This window comes from Etheostoma spectabile, chromosome 7, assembly GCF_008692095.1.
Source record: "Etheostoma spectabile isolate EspeVRDwgs_2016 chromosome 7, UIUC_Espe_1.0, whole genome shotgun sequence".
NCBI lineage: Eukaryota > Metazoa > Chordata > Actinopteri > Perciformes > Percidae > Etheostoma > Etheostoma spectabile.
This window is the reverse complement of record NC_045739.1, coordinates 22,297,974-22,316,886: the sequence shown is the minus strand read 5'-3', so window position 1 is coordinate 22,316,886 and position 18,913 is coordinate 22,297,974. Positions and strand designations below refer to the sequence as shown.

At 41.0% G+C, this 18,913-nt stretch overlaps 1 protein-coding gene across 1 annotated transcript in view; it reads right to left on the bottom strand.

Annotated features, from left to right (window-relative positions):
• Nucleotides 1-15,539: 15,539 nt before the first annotated feature.
• gata5 (GATA binding protein 5) overlaps nt 15,540-18,913 on the bottom strand; it is a 12,659-nt gene continuing 9,285 nt past the window's right edge. Inside the window, exons 5-7 of the mRNA XM_032522061.1 lie at nt 18,037-18,121; nt 17,363-17,490; nt 15,540-16,180 (exon numbers count right to left, since the gene is read on the bottom strand). Coding sequence (XP_032377952.1) covers nt 16,061-16,180; nt 17,363-17,490; nt 18,037-18,121 — 333 coding nt within the window. The 3' untranslated portion in view covers nt 15,540-16,060. The remainder of the gene's footprint in view (nt 16,181-17,362; nt 17,491-18,036; nt 18,122-18,913) is intronic.

Genomic DNA, 18,913 nt, shown 5'->3' with positions numbered 1-18,913 from the left:
GGGCTGAAGAGAGAGATAATGGAAAAGGATGAGAGAGAACTCCACGTGCATCGCTTTACGACGGCTATTATGATCATTATTTAGTGCAGTGCTTAGATGCACGGGGGTGCAGCCGCGGGGATGACTTCACCAACTGGAGCTCCATCAGGAGATCAAACACAGTGCCTGTCGGGGCCGCTGGCAGCACACCGTACACAGCTTAACTCCACTGATGGATCTTCAAAGTGTAAGAGGAGAATACACACAAAGGTAATACAACAGCTTTTCTGGAGCAGACCAAGAACAAAGGCAACGCTGGCAGAAACCTGTGACAGTAGCTAAGTTTCCATCCACTTGTCAATCAAATTATCTAAAGCGCGGTTATAAAAAAAACTCATGGGAATAAGGCTGGTGAAAGTGTGTTTCCATCCAACGGCTTTAAAGCAAATAAAAACCTGTGTGTTATGTTGATGAGAGCATTAAAATGAGAAAAAAAAACTAATGGGACAAAACGAAACCAAGGGACATTTAGAATAGATAAAAATGTGCGAGTTAACTGTGACATTAATGCGATTAATCGTGATTAAATATTTGAATCGTTTGACAGCACTCATTTTTAAACAATTTATATTTACTTTTAACGTGAACTTTGCCTCTTACAGTATCTGAGTGTTGAATAATGAGCAATGTTTATTACGCTTGTGTTAAGGCACTCAAAGTACTTTATCAGATTCAGAATCAGCTTTATTTGCCAGGTATGACGACACATACGAGGAATTTTTCTTTGGAGCATCGTTGCTCACACTGTGCTTACACATACAAAACAACCAAAACAAAAATATACACACTAATATATACACAATATATCCATACTCTAGACAGAAACAATATAGAGGCATGAGTGCAATGAAGAGTTCAATAAAAATTGTTTAAATGTGGAGCATAGTGCAAAGGATACTGGGATAAATAGTGTTATGTTATTATGTTACAACATGAACAGTATGAACATTATGAACAGTTATGAACTAGGAAATGAGAATGATGAATAAATAACAAATAATAAGTGAGATATGAGAATGGGAATGATGAGTAAATAGTAAATAATAAATAATAAGTGGGATATGAGAATGAGAATGATGAATAATACTAAATAAGTACTAAATAAGTACTAAATAATAATGCTATGAAAAGATGATAGTCTTGGTTAAATATTGAGAAACTCAGAAGTAACTTGAAAGAAGAGACTTTATTAACATTTCCCTAAACATACTAACCTCGACCAAGTGCTGTAACATTATCATAACGAACAGGAATCACACGCAGGACCCTGGATGCAAACGTCTCTATTTCACAAATGGAGAAAAAAAATGTTGCAGCAAACCTACATTTTTTGGGGTGGCCAATTCCTTTAGGAGTCACAGTTTTGGAGCTATACAATTAAATTATGAGCGTGCTGTCAGGTTCAGTGCCTGGACTATGTCATGTTTATATTCAAAGTTTTCACATGACAGAAGCATTTTTTACATGAACATTTACACGCAAACACCTCCCAGCGGGGAGATCTGCACACACAGGAGTATCATTCTAATTTTAATGCCGGTGTCAAATGTCTGTCGATATGACGAGCCAAGATGGGGAGGACTTAAAGCTCTATTTTGGCATGTTGTCAAAATGGAGAAGGTGTGAGTTGCCAAGATATCTTTATGTCAGTAAAACCTTCTTCTGTCATTACCAGCCTTTTACTTTCATCTGATCTCACATAAGCACATGCTTTTTTTTCCTCAGGTTAACCTCAATTTAGCCCAGGGGACATAGGCCTACACCATTTTCAACCACATCCATGCGCTCTAGGTGGAGAGTTTAATTCTATTAGAGTCTGTGCCCTTTTAGATGAAAAGGACATACAGTATGTCAGTTTTTCTTTAGTGTCGCTCTGCCAGACCTTCCTCCACAGCGCTGCAAAGGAGGGTCTGGCTAGTCCTCACAGCATTCCAGGATGGGAGAAAAATGTGCTCTGGTTTACTGGCATTTCTTTAAACAAATCCCAGTCGTCAGCAGGCCCAGTGCCTCTTCAAAATAGCCTCGGTGTCATGGAGATAGCGAGCCTTGGCCCTATATGCAGAGTGGAAGGAATTTATTAAGAAAAACTAAAAAACTAAAAAAGTATACAGAGGTAGGCAGGCCAAAACATACAACAAAACAAAAGACCTGAAGGCAAGGAAGCCAGATATCAAGACACAACTTAAAACAAAAGGCTGATCCCAAGAAAAACAGATAAATACACCGACAATAATCCAGCACGGGACTAATGCTGCGTTCCAGACACAATTTTTAGACTTCGAGTCATGACTCACAACTTGGTAGTGTTCCAGGCAAAGTCACAACAAACCCTTCTAGCTAGCGTTAACGTTAGCTAGCGGCTACCTAACAATGATGTTAGCTAGCGCTAGCTGATACTAGCAATTTCTAGTTGGCAACATATTTTGGGCTTAATTTAATAAACATAACCTGTAGTAACACACAATTGTATGTGTATCGTTGTCTGCGGAGCAGACAGTCGGACAGGAGGGAAAACACAAGGCAGGAAGTGAAGGTGAAATCAGAGACTACAAAATAAAACAGGAAAACCTACAACAGAAACTCACAACTGTGACATCGGGGAGGAACTTGTTTTGGTAGAACGTGTACGTTCAAAGGTTGTTTTACTCTGATTGGACAGATAGTCTAGCTAGCTGTCTGGATTTACCCTGCAGAGATCTGAGGAGCAGGTAACCATAGTCCTCAAAAAATCGTCCGAAGTTTAAAAGTCCAACACAAAGAAAGCAGAAGGTAATGAGTGAAATCTGGCGGAAGTGGAACGTTGTGGATATTGACTACTTTAGCTTGAGCCTTCTTTTATGAGAATACCATTTCTTAAAAGTTGGTTGGGATTTTGAGAAATAAACATCAGGCGACAGTCTTCTTTCAATTGAAAGCATTTTGGAATTCAGTTATTAAAGTCATTTTGTATTGTTGATAGCTTTTTGGAGTCCTTCAGAAACAGGCTTGTAGCCTGCATACTGGACCCCTGCTGTCAGTAGGAAAACAGTTCTGCAGTCTCTGTGTGGAAGAAAAGACTTGTTGGCCCTTGCTGAGGGAGACCAGGCACAAGTCCATCTCTGATGAGTCAGTGACCTTCAGGCCAAACGGGAGGTGATTGTGTGTGTGTTCACATCCATGAAGTGTGAGTCTGTGTGTGTGTGTGTGTGTGTGTGTGTGTGTGTATTTGTTAAAAATACCAGCAGACCCTTGGAGCCTCAGCGCCGGCCGTCGCCGACGCCACCCTGACATCGACTCCGAGGTGGTGCTCTGAGAACCGTGAAGACGCCCACTCCGGAGGGCTGTACCTGGCACACATCACTCTGCACCTCTCTCTCTCTCTCTCTCTCTCTCTCTCTCTCTCTCTCTCTCTCTCTCTCTCACACACACCCACATTCTTTGCCTTTTACCATTATCTCAATATCATCTGTATCTCACTTTTACTTTTACATTTTACATCTTTTTTATCATACATTCCCTCATTCCTCTTGTTTCCATGCCTCACATTTTACTCCAGATTTGTCTCCCTATTTCCAACATTTGTAGTGCAACATCCTCCACAATATGGCCATATCATGTTTATTAACTGAAACAACATTCTTCCTGGACTACCAAATACATAAGACATAACATTCAGTGTAATACATGACATAAAACATGGATTTGGAGATGGAGCTTGAACACTATTTCCCTCAAGCTCCCGTTTCTATGTACTGCTTAGAACCAACCATGTTCATGTCTTTAGGAAAATACAAATGTATTTTAACTTTTCGACAGTAGGTTACTTATTGTTGGTTGGGGGTTTGCTGTTTGGTGCTGAGAGACTCATAAGTCAAAATTATTAACCCTCCTGTTGTCCTCTGGTCAATTTGACCCATTTTCAAAAGGTTCCCATATCGGAAATTTGGGTTTCTTTCAACCAAATTGTCACAAACAAAATAAAAATGGATAATTCCATAGAATTTTTTTTTTCTTACAAGTGAAATAATTGATCAGTTCATTACTTTCATTAAATTTGGGTGGTTTATTCAATTTTATAGCATTTGAAAAAAATATATAAAAGAAAGTTGAAAAAAGTTTCAAAAGCCCAGAAAAAATTGACATAAAACATTGTAAAGAGTGACAAAAAGCTGATTGGGACATACTTGTGACTACAGTATAATTTACTATGTAATATTATTATGAGATTTTAAAAGCCACCAGAAGCTGATCCAGGAGTATTTAGATCCCAGAGGAGAAGATAGGAAACGAGAGAGGAGAGGAGAGGAGAAGAGAGGAGGACACATTACTGTCCTGTAAATATTTAACATTTTCAAAATAACATGGTGTAGTCTTTTTGTGTTCAGCTAATATTCTCCCGAATAAAGCATGTTGTTGGTGCTGCTGAAACATATAAGAAGGAAAATGTCACCTTTCTATCGGGTTTGAAATCACTTGATGGTAGTGTTGGAAAATGTGAGTCCTGTCAAAAGTTCTAATTTACTTGTCTGGTGTTTTGTATATACGTACTGTAAGTATAAGCCCAAATCCCCCCCCACCGACACACACACACTCTGGGAATCAAGGCGTTAGAAGGAAATAGGATAGAAAAGTAGTGAGTTGGTTTACCCTCTGTAGTTGGGGTATGTTTGCTGAGTAACAATGCATGCTGATCCCCAGGGGGTCACAGAGAAGAGACGAGTGCCCCCTGTCATGGGCCATCATAAATTATCTCCACAACTACTCTTCGCTTTGACATGACATTTTATATGGATGTTTATTTAAAGGGCCCATATTATGAAAAAACTGGGATTTGGGTGCGACTCCCAACAAAGATAGTATAGAGGTGAGACGTCTCACTCTGGAGCTAAAACAGAGACTTAAACAGACAGGGTGAAAAGAAGATCTGCAGGAATGTGCAGTACAACAAAAACATTTGTTGAAAATAAAAAACCATGCAAACCTATTCTGGTACAACCTCAAAATACAATTATGGACCTGAAAATGAGCAGAATGTGTGCGCTTTCACAAACGTACTGAGCACATTTATCTTATTTATCACAAAAAAACACCACTGGTTTAACAAAGACGGCCTTTCCTATTGGACCAACTTTAAGACAAACTTTATGTTTTTAGCCGCCTTCCTGGTTGTGTTGTTGTGTTGTGTTGTTCAGACACTTTCATAGTGTGGGGTGTAATAAATCCAGTAAATCTTCTCAATTTGTCTTAATGAATGATATTTTAGGAATGTTATTTTGATTCTGTAACCATTGTCAACTCTGTCAGCATCACTGTGGTTACCTGATAAATAAAAGAAGAAGCTGCCGACACTTTACTTTGCATCTCTCTCTCTCTCTCTCTCTCTCTCTCTTCATCTGCTCCTTTCCCCGAGAGTAATCCACATTTCTCAATTCTCCCCTCTCGCTCATTTTTTATTGCTCTCTCACTGTTCGTAGATCTCCTCGTCCTCTCATCAACTCTTCTTTTCACCCATTCCATTCAGCACCATCCCCTCCCCCTCCACCCCCCTCCCATGGTCTTTCGTCCCACATCTGAGAAAGGGGGGATGTGGGTGGTGAAGGCACGGGGAGGGCCTGTGGGGGTTGAGTAAGCCTGGACTTGACCCCTGCTTTCTGGGCTCCGAGTAGTCTCCTCTCCACCCTGGGCCAATGACAAATTGAGAGATGGCTCAGCACACACACACACACCACGCACGCACGCACGCACACACGCACGCACGCCACACACACACACACACACACACACACACACACTATGCTACTCCCACATGTAAAATACAGATAGCACTCATCTTTGTATTAAGTCTAAAACACTCACACACAAAAACAGACACACCACACAGCAGGAGAGTGATCTCTTTTTACTATGCTACTCCCACATGTAAAATACAGATAGCACTCATCTTTGATTAGTCTAAAACACACACACCACCCACACCACACACACACACACACACACACACACACACAAAAACACACACATACACACACACACAGTCTGGGAAAAGGGAGACATAAAATCATGTGATGGATGTCCATTTGGGCGCCTTCTTACAAATCCATCCATCTTTACATCCACAGTGTGTACAGTGTGTGCATGTAAATGTGACAAATGCCTACTGGCTTGTATGGAAGTGCACATACAGCGTACACTGTAAACACACCAACACAAATAATAAGTTGAAGTGCGGCAAATCCAACTTTTGGATGAATGATATTTAATTAGGTCATCTTTTATCATTAACATTGTGTCAGTCAGAATCAGTCTGGTAACTTAAAAAACAGAAATTATCGTTTTAGATATAGCAAACTTGATGCTAAGTTACACATCCAGCAGTTACGGAGCAACATTGAGCTTAATTTGGGATCCTGTTTATGACCTCTCTTTTATCTCTGTTTTGGTTCACTACCAACTCCTGCTACTGTGGTGCTGAGCAGGTAGTGTGCAGTGGGTTTGTAAAGCTTTGCCACTGAAAACAGCTGCCTGCTGAGGCTGAAAACGACGCTATGATAATGCTGAGAGTGAACCTAAACAGTGAAGTTGTGGGATGTACAGCTAAACAATGAGCTGAAACTCACTCTAATGGCGTTTTTCCATTAATTGTACTTGTTCGACTCGGCTCGACTCGGCTAGCTTTGACTCGGCTAGCTTTGACTCGGCCGCGGTGCTCCGTCCTTCTTTTTCCATTGCAGATATTTAAGTGGCGTGGATGGTCGTCAGAGCAGGAAACAACCATGACCTAACGCGACACACACATAGAAATTCGAAGGTGTGATGAAGCTGGAGGCAGCAAAAAAAAACGCTGGCTAAACTACTTAAAGACAGCGGATTTGTACAGGACGCCCTTGTCTGTCACAAGCAATGATGACGCAGTGATTAGTGGCGATTCTCTCCGATCAATCAGTAGTCTGCAGGTTTTCACGTCACCTTTTGGTATCGCTTCAGGTCGCTTGGAACCTCGACAGAGGTAGTACTACAAAAAGTACCTGTCAGCAGGTACCAGGGACTTTTTTCTGTAATGGAAAACCACAAAAGGCGAGTAGAGTTGAGGCGAGGAAATAACGCCATTAAGTTCCAAGTCGAGAGGAGCTGCAGATTCAGATGATTACGATACGAGACAATATGATTAGATATGAGACAACTCTATTGTCAGTTCACACCAAAGTTAATGTTGCTTTCCCGAGCAGCTCTGCTCAAAAGAAGAAATAACAAGGAAAATACACCCAGAGCTAGACAACAATTACACAACCATAGTACAAAGATGAAGCCACATCAACAGTTATGGGAAAGAAACATAAGTACATGAGTATGAGTAATTCCTTTCACATGTGACTCATTTCAGGGATGAGGAGACTGGAACCTTCCTTAAATAATTATGTGGGACAAACAGACATGTCATATTTCCATTACATTTTCCATTTTCTTTTCGTTTGTGTTTAAGGTTTGACCGACCCTCTGTAATTCATGTCATCTCATTGTAACTGACTGACAATTAACGTCACCAACTGTTTATTGTAATGCGCCCAACTCCTAACATAGGCCTACATATAAAACAGCAATGGATAGACGTGTACATTCATTTTCATTTTCTTTTGACAGTGTTCTGGAGAAATTCAGCTTTGTGCCACATTTGGATGAAAACCTGTCTACTAATAACATCTCTTCCTTTCATTTCATTTCAAGTTTGTTTCCTTTAAACAAGGAGTTTTCTCAATTTTTCTTTGTATCTCTCCAGTGTGTGTATGTACCGTATGCACCCACATGTGGGGATGTGCTTCTTGTTCACGGTGCTGACTAATGCCTGATACATCCCAGCTATCACCCTGGCTTTAGAGCAACTAGATGAGCTACAGCTGGACTTGGCTGCTTTCAAAAACCTTAAACCCCTGTGTTAATAAGGATACGGGGAGGACAGAGAAGGCAACATTAAGAGAATACCACTCATGTCATTTTCATACAGCAAACATCATATTCACCTCAGAAATCTGGACGAGGAATCACAATGTAGAACACAAATCTAGCTCACCGGCACTTTCGCTCTGTACCCCACAGAGCAGCTTGTGCCAGGTGACAATAAATATCACAGCAGTGTATATAGTATACACACAGGCTTAAGCTGGCGATGGATGCCAGTGCCAAATGCTTTTGTTATTACTGTTAGGCGCTGGCTGGCACTATGGAGTGCTATGAAGTGCTATGGGTTGCTAAAGAGCTATGTGGCTAGGTGTGAGGCAGATTTTTCTGAAAGAGGATAAATCAAATGTGTGGGATTGAGTAAAGACTAGAGTAATTACGTGATCATTCATGTGGGTAACAATATGGAGTCAGGGAGCATGTGTGTTCTTTATGTAACTGTACAAATAAAGGGAGGTTTCTCTATTGATTTCCCCGCAGAGGGACATTTTTTGTGCTTCCCCCTCCCCTCTCTTCCTGTAACCTTATTTTTTTTCTCAAGGAAACAATCAAAACGGTCACGGAAGTCATCGTTCTCGGGTGTCTCCGAGTGATCCATCACCCCGTTGTTTTCTGTCTTATTTTGGGCCTCGCTCGGCCTCTCCTGTTGTAGTCTTATGTTTTTCTTCCTAAAAATGGAAGAATAAGTCTACGAATAGACCCGACCTGGGTAAGGAGCTAATAATATCAGGGGATTGTGTGATTCATGGTCTTTGCTGAGGGAAAATAAATACATGTGCATGTCTGCCTAGCCAGTAAGTTTCTTTCTTTCTCTTTGCCGCGGAAATATTCAAGGAAAAAGGTCATCAGACACATGAAGAAACATTTACCAGCATGTAAGTTCTCTGTTGCTGGGTCTATGCAGTAGGCTACTGCTTATGTGCTGGGTGAGTATTATTGACTAGAAAAAGTATGAATAAAGTCTGTATAGTTGAAGTTGGTTCACTGTGCCCCTCAAATAACCTGTTGCTCTTGTATTAACTTGACCGTGTTGGGCTATTGAGTTATATAGGTTGGGCCAGACTGTATTGTTAGGGTTTGTCTTTCCATTCAATTGGCCATGTGGGCCTTAAGTACATAGTCTGGATCAACGGAAGTACATTTCAACCCGGTCTTAGTAAGACTGACGCGCTAATAAACTGCATATCACTGCAGCTTTGACTATTGTTATTGCACAGAGCAGCCATCTTGGATTTTGAGCTCGGCTTTGCTCAAGGTACTGTCCGAAATTCGACTTCAGGGGGTGTTCCAGTTGAAATTTTCTGACTTGGAACTCTTAAATTCCGACTTCCGAGTTGAAATGGAACGCTTCATAAGTCAGATTAGGTTAGCGAAAGGTTAATGACTGGGAGGGGGAGACGGAGAGGTGAGGAATGACAAGCATGCTGAAGAACAATGCTCATCTCACCTCAGAGAGGAGCAGAACAATGGTGACAAATCAGACACCTCCATGACCCCAAAACCGAGGTCAGACACCGCTACAGCTCATGCAGCCAGTGCTCCAAACCAAGGAATCCCCCCCAAAAAATAGTGATATGGCTTAAAATGTAAGTATTTCCTAATTATTATCATTCACCCAAACATTGTTTCCAAACTAGCAAATTATGATTCATGTTGTTGACTGTAAACAGGTGCCATAATTTGCTTTTCATTTTCATTTTTATTCTAATGAACAGCATCTCAGTTACAATGTAACTTCAGTCTTCATAAATCTGTATGGAGGAAGGCACCTGTGTGTGTGTGTGTGTGTGTGTGTGTGTGTCCCAGGTAAGATGTACTTTGTCCATAGGCCATAGGCTTCCTGTTTTTAAATGAATGCAAGAAACATTGGTAGCATCTACATCATGATAGCAATGTGTTTGTGTCATTATTTTGTTATCATAGCTTGATATGTCGCTATCAGCTGGCACATAAGCGCTATGACTACAGCAATATTGATCATGTGTTGGTAGATGACGCAATCCATTTTGTCTAGAAAAACATTGTTCACAACGTTTGCTTGAACAATTCAGTGTGAAACTGAATGGAAACACCTTAAAATGTCTAAAATCAATCTGATGTACCAATTTGATCGCAAAACAGCGTGTGACGTCATTACGCACAGGTTTTTATTTGCTTTAAAGCCGTTTTTGCTTTAAAGCCATTTTTTCTTTTTTTACCAAACTTCAGATAATTTGATTGAAAAGTGGATGGAAACTTGGCTAAGGAGTTCTGTCACTCAAAGTTAGTTGTCAGGCAACTGAAACAAATATGCATCATGCGATTAATAGTCTATGAAATCATCAGATTCAGATATAAGAAATGTTAATTTTCATCAACTTTGCATCCAAGTGATACAATTAGGTTCTTGCTTGCCGACCATGTCGATATGGAACGTGCACCGCACGGCAGGTTATAAAAATGTAGAGGTACACGACTGCACGCTGCGACATCTTGAAGCGCTGTTGCGTTGTTGCGAAAGGCGTGATGATGTAATTTTCTGGCTCTCACTACGGCCACCATAAAAATGGCTTAAGGTTTTCACAGATAGAGGGTGGAGGCTCTGACTTGATGCCCAGCAGGAGGATGCTAAACTGAATGCACATTTACTCGCATGGTCATGGAGCATGTCATTTATTCAGTATTCTGTATAAATGAACTATATTTACTTTTTTCTTGCAATTTTCAGAGCACTGGGTTTGATTGACAGGCCTTCCAAGACACACACACACACACACACACACACACACACACACACACACACACACACACACACACACACACACACACACACACACACACACACACACACACACACACACACACCGTTTTGTTCCTGTCACGCAGAGTGAAGAATAGGACCTCAGGGCAAATCACTGAGCCGACAGCTGGCGGAAGTTTTGATTTAAAGGCTGAAAATTAGTTGAATAAATGTACATGCTTCTCTCCAACATCCCATACACTCACTCTCTGTCTCTCTCTCTCACACACATGCACAAAAGGCAGTTACCCTACAAGGAGCAGAGTACATAAGAGAATATCCTGTTTGGGTGGAGGCAGTAATTGAATGGAACATTAAAGGAGCAGAGCCCTGGTAAAGACAAAGAACAAAAGACCTTTCTCGCTCTTTTTTGCTATCGGTCGTTGATTTTAATGCTAGACTGTGGCCCTTTCTCGCATGTCTCTTCATGTAACACTGCGCACACACACACAAACCCACACACTTCACACATACATTTAGCTGTCACAGCGCCGTCCAGGAAGACAGAATGCTGCCGAGAACATGAAGGAAGGGGAAATGTAGGGCCCTCAGGAGCGGAATCTCTCTCTCTTTCTCTTATTCTCTTACAAAACACACACACACACACACACACACACACAGTGTATGAGAAACCTCTCTCTTGAATGATGAGTCAGGGTATGAAGAGGTCTGAGACACCAAATTTAAAAATTGTTCCAAAGACGCAGCAGTCATCATGGCCTTGACACCGGTCTGACCCCAGCCTTGATGCTTCCACGTCTAAATCAAATCCAAGGTTTCTTTGTCACCACTAACTGTCAGTTGAAAGTAATGTATTAGCCTACCTAACCTAACAACAGTAAATTACATGTGTATAGCAAGAAACGCAAAGGTGGTCGGAGAAGGCATACTGCAGAGTGAAAGGGTGTAAATGTATTCATATTGCATATCATATACATTGCATATGTATGCCTCATTTCATGCTTCTCTTACAGTATTTAGGGAGTGTACATAAATTACTGGAGTGGTGAGGTGGAGGGATGCAACATTTACTGGAGTGTAATACTTGTGTACTGTCCCTTAGTGTTAGTTATCTTTACAAAAGAGATATTTACGAAGCTAAAACAGGTTTTGTCATTTTTTTTCTCCCATTTCCGAAACATGGAATTGGAAGCGCTGAGGAAGTTTTTCAAAGCCTATTTTTGGGATCCATGCAAAGTTTTAAAAGTGGTGCCCCAAATGTGGAAAAGGGAAAGTTAGTCATAACTTCAAATCATCTTTTCGAAGAGACCAACCCAGATCCAAGGCAGGTCAATAGGCTAACACCTCTAATCTTCCAGTCACTAGATGTTTTAAAGTGACATGGCTCTAATGAAGCCACTAAAGTCCCAAACAATTGAGTGAAATAGTGCATTCCATTTCTACTCGGAACTCAGATTTTCCAAGGTCAAAGTTGGAAATACACCCCTGACCTCGGATTCCCGAGCTTGGACACCTAGGCAACTACAAGTATCCCAAACTACAAATCCAACATGGCTGCTCCGTGCATCAACAGTTAGTGACAGTGAAAGCTGTTGTAACATACCGGTATAAACACTTCTGTGTCATTTGTGTCACGCTAAATCAGTCGTACACACAGTGCTGTCCATACTCCATCCGTGGACAATGTTGTTACGGTCTTTGTATGCAAAGAAAATCAGCGTAATGCGTTTGGTGTCACTAAAAATGGCAAACCTGGCTAACCTGGCTAGAGCTACCCCCACTATGAAAAATCAGACTTGTAAATGGAACGAATTCAACTCGCGTGTTACGTCATTCCCCGTTTGAGCTTCCAAATTCCGAGGTAAAAGGAACAGACTATAAATGCCGCATTAAGAATTGTTTGAGTGGGAGAGCTGTCTTTTTTGCACTGAGCCTCACTGATAGAAAAGAGCTGGGGCTGGTAGCGCACTCTCTCTCTCTCTCTCTGTGTTTGTTTAGGGATGGAAGGGTTGGGGGTGCAAGTATTGACTTTGAGCTTACAACTGTTGAGAATCTATTCAGTTGATGCTGTAGTTGGTAAAGAGTTCTGTCATCTTTTTGGGAGCTGCTCAAATAGCCACCGTGAAGTGCATTCATTTTAGACATAAAGCATATTTCACCATATTACATGCCTCCCTAAATGTGTAATTGGCATTCCTGTATGGATGAATGTTAATTGTGAAGTGAACGTTTTGGTGTTTCATGCTGAGTCTGCCTTTTTATGTATTTTGTGTTGCCCTTTGATGCGCCCTAATGATCTACTCTGACCTCAAACCGATCACCTTCTTACATATATATTTTATCTCCATCTGTCCCCACCACTTTTCAACACAAAGTAACTCCCTTAACCACAGCACCATAAAGTAGATCCCTGCATTAAACAAGTTTATTTTCACTGAAATGATCTGCTTCAATAGAACAATCTTTTCAGTGGATACATCTATTTCCTGTGTCCACTCATAACTGGGGTCCCTCAAGGTTCAATCCCGGGTCCCCTCCTCTTTTCTCTGTACACTACCTTTGTCGGCTCTGTCATTCACTCACATGGATTTTCCTGCCACAGACGGCACCCAATTACTTCTCTCTTTTCCCATTCTGAAACACAGGTAGCAGCATGTCTGTCTGATTGACACCTCTTATTGGATGTCTACACACCATTTAAAACTCACACTTGACAAGACCAAGCTGATTTCCCTTCCAGGGAAGGGCTCTTCCACACAGGATCTAATTATCACCATTAATAGCTCTGTGGTGGTCCCTACCCGGATGGATAAGAACCCGGGTGTGACAGTTGACGATTTAATTTTTTTTATATGTCAGTAAATAAAAATTATGTTTTTTTATGTTTTTTTTCAGCTCCTTGTGGTCCCATCTCATCCTCTAAACCTCTAGCTGGTCATGAAAAACAAAAATGAACGTGTGCATCTTCACATCGCACTGCGACTGGCCTCTCCCAGCAACAGATAAGACAGCCACATCTTGGCCAACGGTCATTAAGCTGGGCAGTGTTGGTGCTACACCGGTGCCTGGATGTCGCCATGGCGGCAGTAAAGCAGCAGCCTTGTTGCTGACAGGCATGTATTTTCCCTCAACGGTGCAGACAATTTGAACCCAGCTGCCATAAAGCGGAGTTGGAACACAACCTTTGGTCGACACTTAAGCAACCAGCAAGAGAACACACCCACACACCCACCCACACACACACACACACACACACACACACACACACACACACACACACACACACACACACACACACACACACACACACACACACACACACACACAGCCTGCCTGACTGTGTGCATTGGAGCATTGGCAAATATATCTCTGCTACATTTACATGCAAATGAAAAACATCTTTGCAGAAATGCCCATCAGACAATGCAGTGCAGGGATCGGAAAACACAAAATATAACGGTGAATGTTAGAATATATGGCTATTAGCAGGAGAGATAATACTGTAAACAGAGAAATAAGTAAAGTAATGAATAAAAAAAAAAAAAAAATCACCTGACAGTTTAAGCTTCAGATCATTTGTTTCCATCATTTATTACTTTGGCTGTTGCCATGGGGCACATGAAAGGCTCTTCTAACTGTTTCCGAAAAACTAAAGTACAGATTAGAAATTACTATTACTAAAACCAAATGAATTACAAATTAGTGTGATGCTGATTTATATTTAAGGTGCAATACCCAGTAGCCTAAGCTACCTATCAACCCCATTTGTCACCACATATGTCGCAATTGAGAGTGTGTGTAAAAAAAGCAAATTAGTTCAAATAGTTAGCTAAAAGATATCGATCGATAGTTAAAATAGATAGTTAAAGTAATGGATATACATAAATGGCAACAGTCTAACCCAACCGATCTAAACATAGCATACAAAAATATTGCAGAAATGTTCATTTTGTCTAACAAAAATGATAAAATGAAAGTCTTTAATCCATTCATAACAAACGTTTGGGTGGTGCTGGTGAGGGTAGGTCTATTTGCTGTTTGTGTCTGATTGGGACCCACTGATTTATGACATGAAAATCCATCTCCGAACCCAAGGAGTTATCATCTCAATCTCAAGTACACTGAAGACATTTGTGAGATTTTCTCGAAAATCAAACACATGGATAAAATGGGAATTAGTTTATTAACCTGAACAGATTCAAAAGAGCATTGAAAAAAGGAGAGGGAACAAGAGAGAGTTATTAGAACAGTATAACAATATAATCCCCTTACATACTGACAAAATACAAGACAATAAAATTAGATTATCATGTTTAAAATCATTTCAAACTTGTTTCTTGTGCCTTCCATTTTTAAATGAAAAAGAGTTCTGATTTGTAGTCATGATGTGAGAAACAAAGCGACTGGTTCTGATTTTTAAATGAATCATACAAGATGCATATTACATCTTGTAAAAACACACACGATCTAAGTGTCGTAGCTTAGCCAACAACAGCGAGCCGTGAGCTATAACTGGCTGTTTTTAGTGTCCACCATGACTTTTCACTGTCCTTATCTCAACATAAATAATGTGCCTATAAAAGTTAATCATCTGCACGTTTGTAATGAGACATGTTCAACAGTCATAAAAAAGGTATTTTTCTTTCTGCGATGCCAACAATGTGCTGAAATTGCCCTCATGTTCTTGAAAACACCACAGAAAGCAGTGAGGGTTTATCAACAAACACCAGCGACAGCAACAAAAACTTAATGGAAACTAAAATCAGTTATCAGTTATAATAAGGGGTCACTGTATCCATGTCTTTTTACATTCCACTCGATTTTCATCGCGTTGGCGAATTTGGTGTTTTGTTTCTCCAAATACTGAGATTTCTTTTAGTAATAGGTAGTTGTTGTTGTCCAGGTGAGGGAAAGTGGCTCGTTGGGTATGAATTCAGGAGAGCCAGGGTCAGTCTCTTCTTTTCCTCTGGCTAAGCTGTTGAGTCCATGTGCTTTGGATAATACAAACGTATCCTTATGTAGAACCGCAGCCCGCGTACCCTGTGTCCCTGTGAAGCTAGTCTCCCATTGCTGAAATGAAACTTTGTTGATATAAACTACTGTGAAGCTAAAGTATGGTCCAGGTGGGCAGTTTTGCCTGTTACAGAGCCAGTGTGTTACAGTGTGGCAAGCGGATTAGGTCAAGGTGCTCAGGTGAAGAGAGCACATAAACCCAAAATTTAATGTTTATACAACACAGCTCTCTATTCCCCACCGCTCAGAGTCAAGAGGAATGGTTACAGGATGGAAAGATGGCCAAGGTGAGCTGTGTTGTGTCAGTATGGCAGTCCTGGGTCAAGGTTTTTTATCTCATGCTTGAGAAAGAGCGCACCAGGAGTTCTGTTGGGCCATGGAGGTCGGTGTAAAAGGATAATTCTCATATTTAATGTCCACATGTCCTGATCCTGTGGTGTTTAAATGAGAAGCCGTCTGCAGGGACGAAAGAGAGAGACATTTTGAGCACACATAATCGTTGACAACGAAAAAAGGTTACTTTAAAAGGTCTTCATTGATTTAACACATACAAGTCAAATAACTTGTCATGAGGAGTACTACTCAGTTTGTGAAAACAGCTGTATAATGTCTTCCGTGTCTCAGGAGAGAGCTTTCTTAAGTTGAATGATGATGTTATCAGGGTTATCTCAAGTTAAGGCCTGGACACAGCAGCATTTAAAAAGTCAAAATGTTGCAGTAAAATCAATGAATTGCAAAAGATTAGCCATGCTAAGTGGATTCACCTGCAAGGGTTAAGAAAAGTAAAGATGAACAATTGCCAGACTTGAACTTTGGTCAACTCTGACATCGCGCCCTTGACCAATTGCAAGCTTTCTAACAGTGCTGATCTTTAAGGGAACGGGGAGCTGGAGGGTTCAACATAGAGGACGTCATTGGAAAAGATGTATTGTACCGTTCACTTTTATATAGCCTCCACTATATAAACTGTTTCACAAAAGAGGAATGGTTTGCAGTAGGGATTGACCAATACTGGGTTCTTCAGGGCCAATACCAATCATTAGCAGTTAATGAAACCAATAATGGAAATTTGGAACTGATGTACATTTAAGTCAAAATTAAGATTTTGGAATGTTACAAACTTTTTTTCAATGCTTTAAGCAAATATTTAAAAAATTAGAAACGTTCAACATAATAGCCAGTAACAGATGGTCAGATAGTGTTGCGGGCGGGACATTAAGTCAGACTCAGTGGTGAGTGAAACCGAAGCAGAGGGACGGACACAGAGCTGTAGCCGAGCCAGAGTAGGGGACTTTTTAACAAATTAACTTTATCAGTTATCAGGCAAATAAAACGCTGATGCAGATAATCTGCAAAATGCCAAATAACGGCCCGATAATCGGCCAGGGTCGATAATTGTTCTATGCCTAGTTTGCAGATGGCCATGAGACCAGAGATATATGGCTTTTGAAGAAACTGTGTGCTTTTTGTCCCAATTGCAACAGAGCTTACAAGTGCTTATGTCCTTATGGTCAACCATTAGCATTTTTTTCCACCTTCAACAACTATTTGTATAAATGATATGGTGTCCATTCCTGAGAGTTTATCCATAATGCCATTGCATATTCTATACTCAAGACATATGAAAAGGAGGTTTACCTGAGTGGCAGACGTGACCGTCTGTCCAGCGTAGGGGGAAGGGGTGATGTTGGGTTCGCTCTTAATGGTTGAGGCGTGTTCTGAGACTGTCAGGGATGTTGGGGAGCTGGTGTCAGAGGCGGTGGATCCTAAAGAAAAACAACAAGAAGGTCAAATGAGTTCTCAGATTGGAAAAAAACTGCTTTTTTGATTACTGCTATACAGTAGGGACGGCTGTGGCTCAGTGATAGCGTGAATTGGAAGGTTGGTGGGTCGATCCTTGGCCCTGCAGTCCCATGTCGAAGTGTCCTTGGGCAAGACACTGAACCCCGAGTTGCCCCCGATGCTGTGCCACTCATGTGAGTGTTTATCTTATGAGTTGGTGGCACCTTGTACAGCAGCCTTGGCCACAGTGTGTGAATGTGTGTGAATGGTTAATGGTTCCTGTACTATGTATAAGCGCATAGTTGTTAAGATTAGAAAAGCGCTTTATATATATAAAACATACAGTATAAATTTCTTTTTTATTCAGAAACAATACTCGCTTTGAGTAGTTGTTAAGACTGGAAGAGCGCTATATAAGAACAGTCCTTTATACATTGAGACATTTTTCAGAAGGATTTGTACTTGGTTGATCTTGATCTGAGAGCACTGTATCCCTAATAACATCAACAACAACAAAAAAGAAATCCTACCTGTGGATGTTTTATTCTTGGGTATCTTGGGTTTGCGCTTCCTGGTCTGAATGCTCTCTTTCTTCATAGCCAGAGGTCTGGCCACCTGTAGGGAGTAGACCAACACACATTAGTTGAGTTTTCCTCCCAATCCCTGATACACAAGAGGCCACAGTGTCATGACAACCCACACAAGCCCCCTCCAACACTGCTGCTCTGATAACAATGACCACAATGCCCTTGGAGAGGTTTTACAATGTGCAAATAATGAACTGCTCCCTACTGTAGCAGACGTGTGGTAGAAGAGCGGCTACATCTACACTACTACGCATTGGTTTAACAACCAATATATTTTGCTAAGGTTTACGCATTTCATCCACGCCACTCCAGAGTTTCTGAGCCTCTAAAACGGAGACAATTGGAAACACTGTTGCCTCCATTTTAGTTCGAAAACTCCGGGGTTGCTTTGTAGTTTGGACGGACACAAACGGAGACCTTTGGTCTAATCAGTAAGGTAGCTTTCATGCCTCTCAGGAACAGTTCCACCTGGTCGTCGCTCCAAGCTACAAAATACCCTGGTCCCCCTTTTTTGCCATTATTGTTCTTTCTCCAAAGTAGTTTCTTTTTTTCAATTTATTAATACACGATTTTTAACCACAAATTAACAGACCATCTACTTCCTGTTTACACCGGCATGCCCAGAGTATTTGAATGCTAATGTGATATGCATTGTCTAGTCAATATCCACAACGTTCCACTTCCAGGATTGCTCTGTCTGCGCTGGAATATTTGCCTGATGTCACTTTTCTGCTTTCTTTATGTTGTTTTAAAACTATTTAAAACTCTAGTGGATTTCTGAGGACTATGGTTACCTGGTCCTCAGATCTCTGCAGGGTAA